The 13,420-nt window shown below is 48.3% G+C and overlaps 2 protein-coding genes across 2 annotated transcripts in view; one reads left to right on the top strand and one right to left on the bottom strand.

Annotated features, from left to right (window-relative positions):
• EGLN1 (egl-9 family hypoxia inducible factor 1) overlaps positions 1-6,168 on the bottom strand; it is a 28,701-nt gene extending 22,533 nt beyond the window's left edge. The window contains exon 1 of the mRNA XM_031613863.2: positions 4,803-6,168. Coding sequence (XP_031469723.1) covers positions 4,803-5,729 — 927 coding nt within the window. The 5' untranslated portion in view covers positions 5,730-6,168. The remainder of the gene's footprint in view (positions 1-4,802) is intronic.
• TSNAX (translin associated factor X) overlaps positions 4,081-13,420 on the top strand; it is a 54,141-nt gene continuing 44,801 nt past the window's right edge. Inside the window, exon 1 of the mRNA XM_090135435.1 lies at positions 4,081-4,280. Within this exon, the coding sequence (XP_089991561.1) occupies positions 4,241-4,280 (40 nt within the window). The 5' untranslated portion in view covers positions 4,081-4,240. The remainder of the gene's footprint in view (positions 4,281-13,420) is intronic.

Below are 13,420 nucleotides of genomic sequence, written 5' to 3'. Positions count from 1 at the left end.
TCTGTGCAAGCATCCATTACTAACAAACTAAATCAGCAAGTTTGCTACCCAGAAATAAATTAAATACAAGAGTGATGCAGAATGATCTCTAGAAACGGACATGCCACAGGCAGATTGACGGGAAGCTCTTCTCCTCCACAGCTGTTGCTCAGCTTTAACCACACCTTCCCTCTGCCGCACGTGCCAAGTTCTTATTCCCTACCTTTGATTTTCATCTGCCACCTTCCCACTGCACACATACCGTGACATCCTGCAGAGTAAGACCTGGTGGAAAGAACTCACAGAAGTCTTGCTCAGATTTCCGGCACGCTATTTTGAATGCTATCTGCAAAACTCAAGACTTATGTCTTCTCTTGCTCCCTCTGCCTCCGTTCAGTGCTACACCAGACAATGACAGCTTCAACAGCTGATTACTGCTTTTTTAGCTAAATTTCTCTGTCCTTGGTGACACTACCCAGCCTCTTTGTAGGAAAGCTGCTACACAAATGTTTCAATTAAAAAAAAAAAAAAAAAAAAAAGACTCCCAGTTTCTAGAACAGCTAACTGCAGGATATGAGAAATCCACTCACTGATAGAATTTATTTTCTAAAGGAGCATTACTAACTTAAGGATGTTACAGGACACAGTCAAAGCAGTCAAATCCAAAGCACTCAAGGACTTCAGAAAGCCCCAAGATGCTCTAGCACATAGCATCATTTTGAAAATTGACCAGTGCCCAGGAAATGACAAGCAGCAGATAAATATTTACAGTCAGGTCAACTTGTTTGAGATCAAGAACAGAAGTAATTCAGCAACTAAAAGAAAAAAGAAAAGCATTGGAGCAGGCTTGAACAGTATGCAGCCTATAAAGCACATTTTTAAGCTGCTGGTGGCTGAGGAGCAGTGGGTGTGCTGCCATAATGCAAGAGATAGGAGAGAGTTAAAACTGAGCTGTTCAAGTTTTAGCTCTTCTATCAGGCCACAAAGGAGTGGGAATGAAACAAAGCTAGAAGAACATAATGGCAATTGTCAAGCTGTCCAGGAACTCCCCCCTCAATAAAAGGGACAGGGCAGGGACAGGAGATGGGTAGTGTTGGGTGTGGGGAGAGCACAAGTAGGAACAGTTGATGGATCAGATGCTTCTTTATATGGTGATTAAGTCCCAGTCTGTAATTACTACCTCCCAGTATTACTGTAACACTAATAAAGGACACAACATTTCTGAATTGAAGTTTCAGCTAATAAGCAGAGCCCTCAATAAAGAGCAGAGAGTCACCTAGCAAAAAAAACCATTATAAAGCTTCCTTCTTATCAGCCTCTGTATAGAGAGGGAAGAAAAACCTCAGCTGAGTGAGATTCGGGTGAGCAGGTAGGCGAGCAACCCTCAGCAGCTATCTAGGACAGGATAGGCAGGAAACAGAAATATGTGCACGTACAAGTGCAGCAGCCGATAAGAGAAAGGGAAGAGAATTGAGGAGGAGATGGAAGAAGAAAAACCTGGAAAACAACAGGATGTTACTGAGCTAGAGTGTCAGTCGTGCAAGTGTATAGTCACTCCAAAAGCAGTTGGCTGTTTATACCTGTTTATACCTACTACCATGCAGACACCTCTCAGCATACAGAATGATCTACTGACAGCCCGGGCTAGGTAGGACAACATCAGCTAGCCAATTTTAGACAGTCTGGTTAGTTTAGAGAAATTCCAAATACAAAACCTCAGATTCCTCACACTTCACCTTATTTATTGTCCTTTTCCTTGCAGACTAGAATTAGAGAATGTGTATGGGTGTAAAATAGGCTCTTGTAAATCAATGAACTTTTTCCCCATAGACAGATTTACATAACGTCCCTCTCTTGGCCTGTATCTCAAGACTGCTTTTCCCTTTTTCATGAAGTATCCAGAATCAGTATAAGCAACAGCAAGTTCAATGGCATAACACCAGCAGCTATACAAGTTAAGCCAGAACTAAATGTGAAGTGATAACCTTCGTATTATCAATTCCATTTGATTTACTTCACACCATCAAAAACAATTACCCTTCCTTAAAACTTTTGATCAACAACCCATTTACCCCTGTGAAAGAATCCAGCTGCTAGTTAAAGCTCAGAGAACAGAACTCCAAGATTTTACAGGTATATTGATTAACAAAACATTTTTGAAGACACAGTCTAGAAAAAAAATGTTAATTCCAGCATGCTATGGAGCGGATTTATTTATGATTCATTCCCTCTAGTAGGATATGCCTGTTTACAGAGCTTGGACTAGATATGGTAAAGGTTAAAGATTCAATAAAGGCTCCTGTGACTGCTATGACATGATGCCAACCCTTGCACAACATTTGAAAACAAAGATAGTATTCTGAGACGACAGACTGCTGAACCCAACAAAAATATCATAAAGAACAGGCTGCAAGTGGTTTGGGGCTTTTGGGCTTGTTTCATATGTAAAAGTCTTTTTAACAAAAATAATAATAAGGAAGTTGGACTTTAAAAAAAGTCCATTCGGAACTGTCCCTACAAAATTGCCTTCTCAAAGCTGTAATAGTGCATGCTGGATTTCCCAGCATGTGAGGCCATGCTGGCCCCCACCCACACAGCTGCAGGGAGAGCACGGCCCCAGGGGCTGGCATTCTTCAGGTGCTGGGAATTACCCGTTTCACCCGTGGCACTGCATGTTGGCTCATTTAGCACCCCCAGTAAAACGGTACACCCAGTTCTCCATACACAAACTGAGTAAACCACAGAGTTGCAACATATGCATACAGGAGTAGTAAGATTATTTGGTAGAGTCTATGCATGCTGCATTTCTATCCATTTTGGTCCTATTACTTGAAGTAAAACCAGTAAAAATTAGTACTGCACAGGGACAGGTTCTGTTAAAAATTGCTGCTGTGAGTGCAAATCTAACATACTCATAAAGATTTGGAAATTGGCTGTATTTGGTTAAGCGAACTAAGCTGTGCACTTTACATGGTGAGCTAACAGAAAAGCTTTGGAGTGACTGCTGTGTAGTAGCAGCATCTCCACTGCATACTCATCTCTCCAGACAAGAACAAAACATATATACACTGCAGCTTCTGCAGGAATGAGACTAAACCTTGATCCAGAAAAAGCAGAGGCAAGAAACAACAAAAAAATAGGGCTTTCCCAATAACCCAGAGGTGTCACTATGTTTCCATCCTTCCAGAGCCAGGAGCTCTGACAGGAGGTGTCAAAGAAGCTCCTGTCCCTGGGCCCTACTCACTGTGGCAGAAGGGTGGAGGGAAAGTGGAGGCCTCTAAGGATGCATAAGAGAGGGTGGAAGTCAGTGCATCACTGCTACCCCTGCAGACAAACTACCAAGTCTGACTCTTCCACTGACAGTCCCTCTCACCAATACACCTTTGCGTATTTGTGAGCTCACTAGTAAATCTGTGGCAGTGATGGACAGATTTCCTTCTACTCTTGCTGAAGCTTTAGGAAACTGAGCTTTCCTGCAACACCACAAGCACTGACTGTGGGAGATAAGCAAGGGAACAGGAGAAGACGGAACGTAATGCATTTCTGTACCAGTGAGGAGCAAAGGGCTGCACCTGTTCTGATCCCTGGAAACACAGGGATTTATTTCAGCAAGTGAAAACCAAGCGGTGCTCAACAATCTCCACAACTGTACTGCCACTCTATGGAAATATGGAGCGTGCCGTATGAAGAGATTTTTTTTCCCCATCTAGACATTCCTTCTCAGCTAGCAGAAGTGTTGCTTTACTGGTTGGAGGTGCCACATACAGCAGCCCAAGAGTCACATATGTGATTCAGCATTGTAGGAAGGGACACTGGGAACTGCAGCCCTGGCACACGTTACTTCCAGCAGCACATCACTGTGCCGGCAGACAGCAGCAGCTCTCTTCTTTGCTGCACAAAACTGAAGCCCACAAGGCTACAGATGTTTGCAGCAGGTGAGTCCAAAGCACTGGCACCTTAAAGAATCATAAAGGCTGGAAAAGACCACTAAGAACATCCTGTCCAACCATCAGCCCAGCCCCCCATGCCCACTAACCACTTCCCTCAGTGCCACACACACGTGTTTCTGGAACACCTCCAGGGACAGTGACTCCACCACCCGCCTAGACAGCATGTGCCACTGCCTCACAGCTTTTTAGCTTAGAAAAATCTGAGTTAACACGGCTGGAGGAGAAATCCAGACCACGTTGGTGACAGTGTTAACAGAACACTGGTTCAACTGGCGGAACTCACAGATCGCATTTCAGAACAAAAAGAAGAAATGAAGAAGAGTTCCCCCCCACGTTCCTCTGCGGCAGGAGGTAAGTCAGCGCACCCGAACAGACCCGGGCTGTCTCTCGCCTCCCAGCTCTCCCCCTCCCACTCCCGTTTCCCACCAGCTGAGGCCCCGCAGCTGCACCAACAACAGCGCGTCTGTGCCCGGGCCGGCCGAGCCGGGCGCCCCTCGGCAGCTCACTGCCCGCCTTATACTTGAACAGAGGTAGCAAACTGTGAAGGGGCTGAAATGACAGTAATGAATATTCATCGCAGTCCTTCACGGAGGGTGCGATCTCACGCGGCGGACCTGAAGGGAATCACCAATCAGGCCGACACAACGGGGCTCGGTTCTGCGTCCTCTGCGCGCGGCCGCACGCAGCCGCCTCCGAGCAGCGCGGGGCCGCGGGCACGTGCTGCGGCGCTCGCGGAGACGCGCGGCGCGGGGCAGCGCACGCGCAGGCACCCGGCGGGGCGCGCGCACGTGCGCACCGGCGGCCACGTGCGCGCGGGCACGATCCCGCCCGGCCGGCGGCTCTCGGCCCGTCCCCACTCAGTCCCGCACTCACTTTCGTCCTGCCGTTGATGCGGTAGTTGCCCAGCTTGCCGTTGCAGTGGCGGATGAGATCGTCCATGCTGTTCATGAGCAGGCGGATGGTCTGGCAGCCGGGCTCCTTGCCCTCCACCCAGGTGATCTTGTCGCCGCGGATGTCCTTGGAGGAGTCGCTCTTCTGGCTGACCAGCTGCCCGTCGGTGAAGCGGCCGGTGTGATGCAGGGCTCGCACTTCTTGGGCCACCAGCCCGCCCAGCTCCTTGCCCAGGAAGTCGTCCACCACGCAGATGCCGTGCTTGTTCATGCAGGGCACGATGTACTCCAGCGCCAGCCGCTGAGGCACCAGCGACTTGGTCTGCCCGTTGGGGCGCAGCGCGGCCCCTCCGGGCCCCGCCTGCACGCCGCCCGGGTACAGGTTCGACTTGTCCCGGTACAGCAGCACCGCCTCCGCGGCGGGAGCCGAGGCCGGGGCCGCCGCCTCTCCGCCTCCGGCCGCCGCCGCCGCGACGCGGTCGTCGTCCGGCGGGGCGGCCTCGCCGGAGGGCTCGGGGCCCGACGCCGCTCCCTTCGCCGCCGCCTTATCCGGGCGGCCCGCGGCCCCGGCGCCGTGCGCGCCGCGTGCGCTGCGGGAGCCGTGGGCGCGGGGCGGCGGGGGCTGAGCGCCGCGAGGCTCCGCAGCGCCCCCTGCCGCGGCCGCCGCGCCTCCCCCGCGGCAGATGAGCTTGTGCTTCTTCCAGTCCTGCCGCTGGTGCTCCTTGCTGCAGTAGAAGGAGCTGCGGCAGCGCCCGCACCGCAGCAGGTTCTCCATCTTCCCGCACAGCTCGCAGTACTGCCGGTCCCGCTCGCTGCTGCCGCTGCCGCCGCCGCCTCCGCCGCCGCCGCTGCTCCCGCTGCCGCCGCCGCCGCCGCCCTGTCCGGCGCCGCCGCCGTTGTCATTCGCCATGGCGCTGGTGGTGCAGCCGCAGCCCCGCTCCGCCGCCGAGCGTTATGTAAGGAGGCGGGCGGGAGCGGCGCTACGCGGGCCCCCGCCCGGCCGCGCTGGGAGCAGCGCTCACTGCATCATGGCCGCCCGGCTCGCCGCGGCCCCCGCCGCCCTGCGCGTCCGCCGGCCCGCGGCCTCCCTCCCTGCTCCTCGGGGCGGCCAGGCGCTGGGCTGCCGCGGGGGCCCTCCCTGCGCCTTTAGCGCCGCTTCATCGCCGCCCCGCCAGCGGCGGCGGAGGGCCGAGGGGCGGGCGGGCGGCTGGCGCGATGCGCGGCCACTCTCCCGAGTGCGCGGCCCGGCGCGGCCGCCGCCTCTGCCTCTGCCCGCCGCGCCTCAGCGCCGTGTCGGGGCGAGGAGGAGGCGCCACGCTCGCGGCCCGCTCTGCACGTACGCCACTTCCAGCCCGCCAGCGCCGCCGGCGCGTCAGGCGGGCGGGGCCGCGCCGCCGGCGGGCGGGGCCGGGCCGGGCCGGGCCGGGCGAGCAGCGCCGCTCCGTGCCGCGCCGTGCAGAAGGCCGGGGAGGTCCGCCGTGCTGTGGAGCTGCTGGCGGGGCGGGGCTGGGAACCTCAGACCGAGCCCCTGCTCCCGGCGCTGGGAGCGGGTGGCACCGGCGTGCCGAGGGGCAGCGGGTGATGGAAGTTGGGCCGCGGGTCCGGTGGCAGCGGCCGAGCAGAGGGTCGGGTTTTGTCACTCCGTAGGCCCCCAAATAACCCGGCGGAGCAGGAGGCAGCGCCGGCACCGTCGTAAATAACGTGCGGCTTCTATTCGACCTAACCGGCCCTGACATACGCCGGTGTCAGGCGGTTTAAATAACGCAGCAGGAAGAGAGAGCAGGTGATGGGGCCGTGAAACCACGAGGAGCTGCCGTGAGTGGGACAAAGCCCCACAGGAAAAGGAAATGGGTTTGGCAGAGCAACGGGAGCTGCGGGGACCGCAGAGAAGAGACGCCATGGAGGGAAGCGAGTCCCGGCACTGTCACATCGGCTGTCAGCAGCCACGCGAGGAGCTCTGGGATGACGCGTGTGCTCTGATCCACCCAGCTTAGCTTGAGCCTTGCTGGCTTGCAGTAGATGTCAAGTAAATGCTGTGTATCCTGTACTTCTGTGGAGTACGACCCAACACACTGTGTCGAGGTGCAGCATTCAGCAAACTCGGCGCTAAGCTCTAGCAGCTGTCCTTCCTGGCTATGAGGTTCATCTGCACTGTGGCCCAGCAGGCAAGCGGAGCAGAAACCTTGGTTTGCTGAACTGGGCAGGGGCACTCAGCTGCTGTATGCCTCTTCTCAGGACAGAAATCCATCCTAAAGTCGGAGGGGGCCAGAGAAAGGAGGCAATGTGCAGACCTGGGAGTAGAAAAGCAAAATGAGTCCTTTGGTTAGTAATTGAAAATGAGCTGTGTGAATGTTCTGCTCATGCTCTGCCAAAGTCTCTTGTCATTTTGGGGAAATTGTTTGGGTTTTTTTTCAGCACTGAAGAACAGACACCCATATTGTTGCTCCTCACAGGTTGTTGTGAGGGCAAGGATTGTGAGGAGGCTTCATCTATGCAATTAAAGCAGCTCATTCTTATCATCTCTCTATATAGACCTAGATTTAAAATTAAGCAGGACTTGTAAGAATGTCAGGCACTGCTGGTACTATGTGAGGGCTGTAACAGGGAGAAACAAAGCACACCACGGCCACAAACATCCATCATATGCGCACAGAAAATGGAGAGGAAAACCAGGGTGGATTATGAGAAAGGCAGGAGGACTGAGAGGACAAGGTCATGTCATACCCATGAATCCAAAGTGAATGAGATCAGGAAGTGCCTAGGCCAACTGAAAAACAAACAAACAAACAAACAAAAAAACCCCCAACAAAATAACAACCACAAAACCTGAAAGAACTGGAAAAGCTGGGAACAAGAACCAGATAGGGCTACAGGTCAGTATTTGCTGTGTTCATTGCTCTTAAAGGAAGGAGAGCATAATAGTAAAGGCTGAAGGAAGTGGTTTAAAGTCAGGATTTGAGTCCAGAACATAATGTGGACAGATTCTTAATCCAAGTCTAATGGGAATTGCTCTTTACATCTGGGAATATGAGGTATGTCTGATTTTTCATTTGTTGTGTAGTCCTTCAGCAAACATCATGGAGATGAATGTCACAGACTCCATCATTCTATGAAACCATGAAACCAGTAAGAAAAGGACTAAGGTACAAATGTGGCATCAGGCTAAAACCTGATGATAGTTATTAATTCGTGGGCTAATTTGGCTTCAGAACTTCTTTGTTCTTTTTCTCTTTCCCACATGTCAATTAAATGTCTTAACTTTTACATTCGCTAATGTGCTGAACTACGTCAAGTTCTCTTGACATAACATGTTCCCAGCGTGGTCAGAAGAAATAACAAAACCCATTTTAAATATGTGAACCATTTGGCAGTGCTTCACCAGGGACACAAAACAAAGTAATAATGGTTGTATTCCAGTGACAAAACTGAAATAAAGTGTGGCGATGGTAGGGAAGTTCTGGAAAACAATGAGTATTTTTATCACAATCGTATCTACAACATGCTAGAAATGTTTTCCAAGCATATAAAGACTCTATTCATTGCCAGAGAGCTTGTTCTTTAAAAGACAGCGTAAGGGCAAAGTGTGACAGAAAGGAACATGCAGTATACAAAGCAAAATGACCACAGGATGGCTGCCAAAACTAAGGGGGAGGGCATTGCTTCCCCCCTTTTCTGCAGGTAATTCTTCACATGCTCCTGAATTTGACATTTCCAAACAGCTCATGTTTTTTGTGTCAGTGAGTGTTGGAAAATGGCTTGATTGGTGACTAGGTAATGATGAGACACTATTGATCCACAGAGAATGCAGATAAAAAGTTTTCAAAGCTGTACCAGTCCTCACAGGAGGGTGATGTGGGATAAAGTTAATGCAAGGTTGGAGTTGGGTTTTTTTTCTTTTTCTTTTTTTTTAATATAGATCTGATATGTTTATTAGAAATGCCTAAAAGAATAGGTCAGTCAGTGAATAGCTTTTCTGTTTTCATTGAGTAGTAATAATAGCAGCGTTTATATATCCTTGCAGGTACTCTATATATCTGGGGTTCTGCAGTGTTCAGGTTGTATAAGCAATCGAGAAGAATCTTTGAAGCCCAGGGAAAGAAGGGAGTGCAGAATAGCAACATGAGGGGCATCGAATTCACAGAACCAAATCATCTTAGAAATAAATGAATCCCATCTTCAGACAGTTTGCTGTCAACAAGATAAAAGTCCCTTAGGACTCAAGGCTGAGATTTTCACTGGTGCCAGAAACCACCTGAAGCTGCACAGAAGGTCCTGCAGCTGGGGACAGTGTGAGGCATTGGTCAGACAGGGATGTGGCTGTGATAGTGTCACTATTCAGGTTTAGGACATGTGGGCTTGTAGTACTTGCTCTTCCCTTCCAGACCACCTCACGTCAGCCTGCCTTATTCCACCTAAGCCGTTATTCCTTGTTCTCAACAGTGGCATTTTTCAGGCTCGCTTTTAATGCCAGCAAGTGAACTGTAACAGGTTTGCAGCTTTTCCAAATAAAACTAGAGAACTGCTTGTCTCTGTTGGATTCTCTTTAAGCTTACTTCCTTTCTAATCAGGACAAACTGTACAAAGTACACTCGCAGGGCTATGCAAGTATTCTTCTGTTGAATGCACACTTTTCCTGAGGTACTCAAAGGGTTAGCACAGTTTATTCATCTCTAAAACACTGCCCCCATTTCTGCAAAGCTAGGGAGGGTTCATCTAGGAGAGATGGTGCCAAGCACTGAGGATTACTGACAGGCTCTGCTAGCGCTGACCCCAATGGAAAAGCACACCTAGTTTTGTGCTGTGTTGTCTGGGCATTTTGAGGCACTCTGCAGCCTGCACAACCCCTGCTATACCCAGAGATTGGTACATTGTTGGTGTGGTTACTGACCCCAACAAGCACAAGGTGCCCCTGTACTGTGCTGTGCACACGCTCCTCAGCACAGTTGTCAGGTGGCACAGCCCTTGGGATAGCAGAGAACCAAGCTCAGGGCCCTGGAGATAAACACAGCACTCTGGAGTCACACTGCATCCAGCTTATTGCTTGTTGACACCATCGCAGAGCTTCCCTAAACTCGTCTTGCTGAAATTAAAGTAACAGAATACTTTGGTTGTTTATCACTGAATATCATAATGTTGTATTGTTTAAAGGGAAAAACCTTTCATTATAATCTGAGATTATAAGGGTTGGGCTAAATTACAAGGAGAAGTATTCTCAATTACATTGTGTAAGCCTGGATAGCTCAGTGTTTAATACTGCGGGATTCCTCCAGGCTCTTCAGCTGAAATTGTTTGCTCTGTCCTTGAATCGTTTGACACGATATGCCTTTACTCCCCTGGGAACAAAGCCTGTTTTTATTACACCAACAATACAGGTGGGGTTGATCAAGAGAGATTTATGCAGATTACCATGTTTGACTGCTTTAATTATTTTATTCATATTTAAAGAAAGTGAGTTAGTCTAGTGAGTTACAATATAAGACAATGCTCTATATCTATAAGGTGATGGGAATGCAGGAGAGCTTATAAAAAGCTCAAGACTGTCACATTTGTCCTCATTTTAAATTTTGTACTGTGAAAAGTTCAAAAGCTTTTTCCACATTCTTTGTGAAGTTTTTCTCAAGTGGGGGTATTTCTGGCTCTGGTTAGAAAAGAGCTCCCTGACTTGCTAAAAATTGACAATTATGTACATTTTTTGTCTCAAACTTAAGCAAGCCTGCAGGCCCTGGGGGTGCTTAAAGTCCAGTTATGGACAGAAGATTTGTTTTAAAGAACATTTTTTAAACACTATTTGAAGTCCACGCTCTGATAGAGTGATAAGCAGTTCTGAAAAAAGAAAAAAGAATTCCTGCTTTATCTTTATATAGGTCATATTTATCTTAACTGTTCCAGAAGTTTTTTGTGATTTTGATACAGACAAGTCTTCTGGCTTTTCAACAAGGAACTCAGATGCAAGGAAAGTCTCTTTGGTGTTTCAGAGGGTCACAAACATTACATGACCTTTTTACTTTGCATCTGATATGTGCTTCCTGCCCCTGTGTCATCGTGGCTCAGCATCGTGACATGCTGAAAGATCATCAAGGTGGAAACAATGCAGAGCAGTGTTAGGATGATGTGGCCTGCCATGATAATTTGGTGTGTTCCTGATGTATTGCACATCATATTTTCTCTTTCCTCTTCTTCCAGCAGCCAGGCACGTAGTTCTCTCTTCTGCCAGTGGCTTACCTTGTACTTGGAAAAGAGAACAGCGACAGCTGGAGTGCTGGCAAGAAGGACAGTTTGCTTCCTGGGCCTTGGTTTGGAATCTTGAGAGAGCCTCAGCCCATGGGTGGGCTGAGTGTATCCTGCTATTTAACATGTTACAGTCTCAGTATTTTTCTCCTGATGGCCCAAAAGCTATTATCCAGAGCGCTCGAGAGGAGCTCAAGAACTGTTCCTGAAGCCAAGAAGATGTGCTTTTATTAAAGGACCAGACATCTTAGCTTTGAATGAAGATGCAGTTTCTTTTCCCTTTCTCCAGCTGGCTAGCACAATTTTTGATACTTCCAGAATCTGTTTCTTGTGAAGACTCTTGTTCTAGTGAGAGAGATTCTAAGAAAAGAAAAAGCCTAGGACATTTGCTGCTGCAAAAAGAGAAACCTGTCTTGGTAATTTAAGAGAGGAAGGAAAGGATAACAGTGAGGGAGTTTTTGAACTGACAACACTGCCCAGGCATTATTTCTCAAGAGATATTGTATATATATATATATATATATATATATATTTTCTTTTTGGATAAAACTATTTCTCAAGAATGAGCAGAAGCTTAATTTCTGTTTGTTTTCTATGTGAACAATGGTGTCCTCCCTTTCTGTTGATCAATGGGAATATAATATAGTTGTGTTTCATTAAACTACTGAGCTTGCTTGCACATCAGTCCTGAAGAGCTTACTTTTTTCAGGGCTGCCTGAATACATGTTCATATGCATAAGCTTTGTGAGCCCCAGAGAGTCAGCACAGTCTAGGTGAGTTCCACGCAGCTCACACTCCGTTTCCATTTCTCCCAGGACAGTACCAGTGTGTTCCCATTGCATGTCAGAGTACAGCATCTTACTGCTCTCCTACATTGCCCAACCTCACTGCCCCACACCATTCCAAGGGCTTTTTGATGCCTTTTTCCTGCATTTCCATCCTTCCCAAAGATACAGACTTATTCCATGGGATTCTATTTGCTGACAGTGCTCTTGTGCCCCTTTCCAATATTTTCTTTGGTTTTGCTACATTTAAGTCAGGGTGCTGAGCTGCTGGCCACCAAAAGAAGTGGTTGTGTGCCTTTCAGCAGCATGCTTCTTTACCTTTCCTTGCCTTAGCACCATGATTGTCTAGCCCTTGGTGAGTCAGTTCAAGAGAATAGTTTTCTGATGGATTAACAAGTTGGGTCGGCTTACCATGTGGTTTGATGTGGTGCAAGAGAGGGTGTGGACCCACAGGGCCAGGAGTCAGGGAGGGAAAGCTGGACCACCCAAGTCAGAGCAGTAAGCTGACTCAGTTGCATTAGGTAGCTTCACCCTTTTTTACTTCACTTTATAGAACCTGACCCATTTCTACTCTATCAGACAGAAGCCTTTCCATGTGACCTGTTAAAACTGTATGGAGAGAATTAGCAGATCCAAGGTGCTGGATATTGTTGTATACCTGGACAGCTGATTCTTCTACCTAAGGGTATGGGGAGTGGCGTTTTCTGCTGTTAGCTCCATGAACAGCATGCCGAGAACTCAAATGTTGGAGGTTATTTTTCAGATTTTAGTAGATTAAAAGGTCTGTTTGTTGATTAGAATAGTTCTTAATACTCCAGAACTGGACAGATGGGGAAATGAAAATTGTGATGCGTATCAACACCCAATATGATGGTGCTCCTGCATCTCCTTGTCTTCTGTGCTGACGAGCATAACCCTCTGTATGAATACTGAGGCTAATATCAAAGTAGGAAACTTTAGCATGTTTTAAAGTACTTTCCAAGCAACTTAACTTATACCAACTACAGATATTTGCTAAAAGATCTGAGCCAATGCTGTTCATTTCATCTAGTTAAATGGACATTCAGTTGGCACAGTACTGTTAATGAGTAGTAAAACATAATGCTGGAATTCTATTGATATTTATAAAATTGTGCCTAAATATTAGGTCCCAGAAAATTAAACTTAACAGGAGTTCCTGCAAACAGACAGCTGAATTATTAACATCTTTGTTTTGCTCTTGGAGTAATAGTACAAGTTACTGAACTGTAATTAGGGCTGGGCTGCATCTGAGTCTTCTTATCATGCTGCATCAGTTTGTCCCTGTTGGAAGTATTACCCCTGAACCTGTTCCTTGCTTACCCAGCCAGCCAATTAGTCACCTAGAGATAAGGTGGCATTTATTGGTAGTAGAAGAATGGCCTTTCATTTGTGCAGAAGCAAAAAATAGGTCAACAAGCAAGTTACACATTCTTCATACACCCATAGCTCAATAGAATCAGAGAATCATCGGATTGCTCATGTTGGAAAAGACCTTAAAGATCATCAAGTCCAACTGCAAGTTATAATGCTTATCTCTCCAAGGCACAGATTTCCTTTTTTTTTTTTT

The sequence above is a fragment of the Phasianus colchicus genome, chromosome 2 (assembly GCF_987193195.1).
Source record: "Phasianus colchicus chromosome 2, bPhaCol1.hap1.1, whole genome shotgun sequence".
Classification (NCBI taxonomy): Eukaryota; Metazoa; Chordata; class Aves; order Galliformes; family Phasianidae; genus Phasianus; species Phasianus colchicus.
The sequence above is the reverse complement of the archived record's forward strand: the minus strand, read 5'-3'. Positions and strand labels throughout refer to the sequence as shown.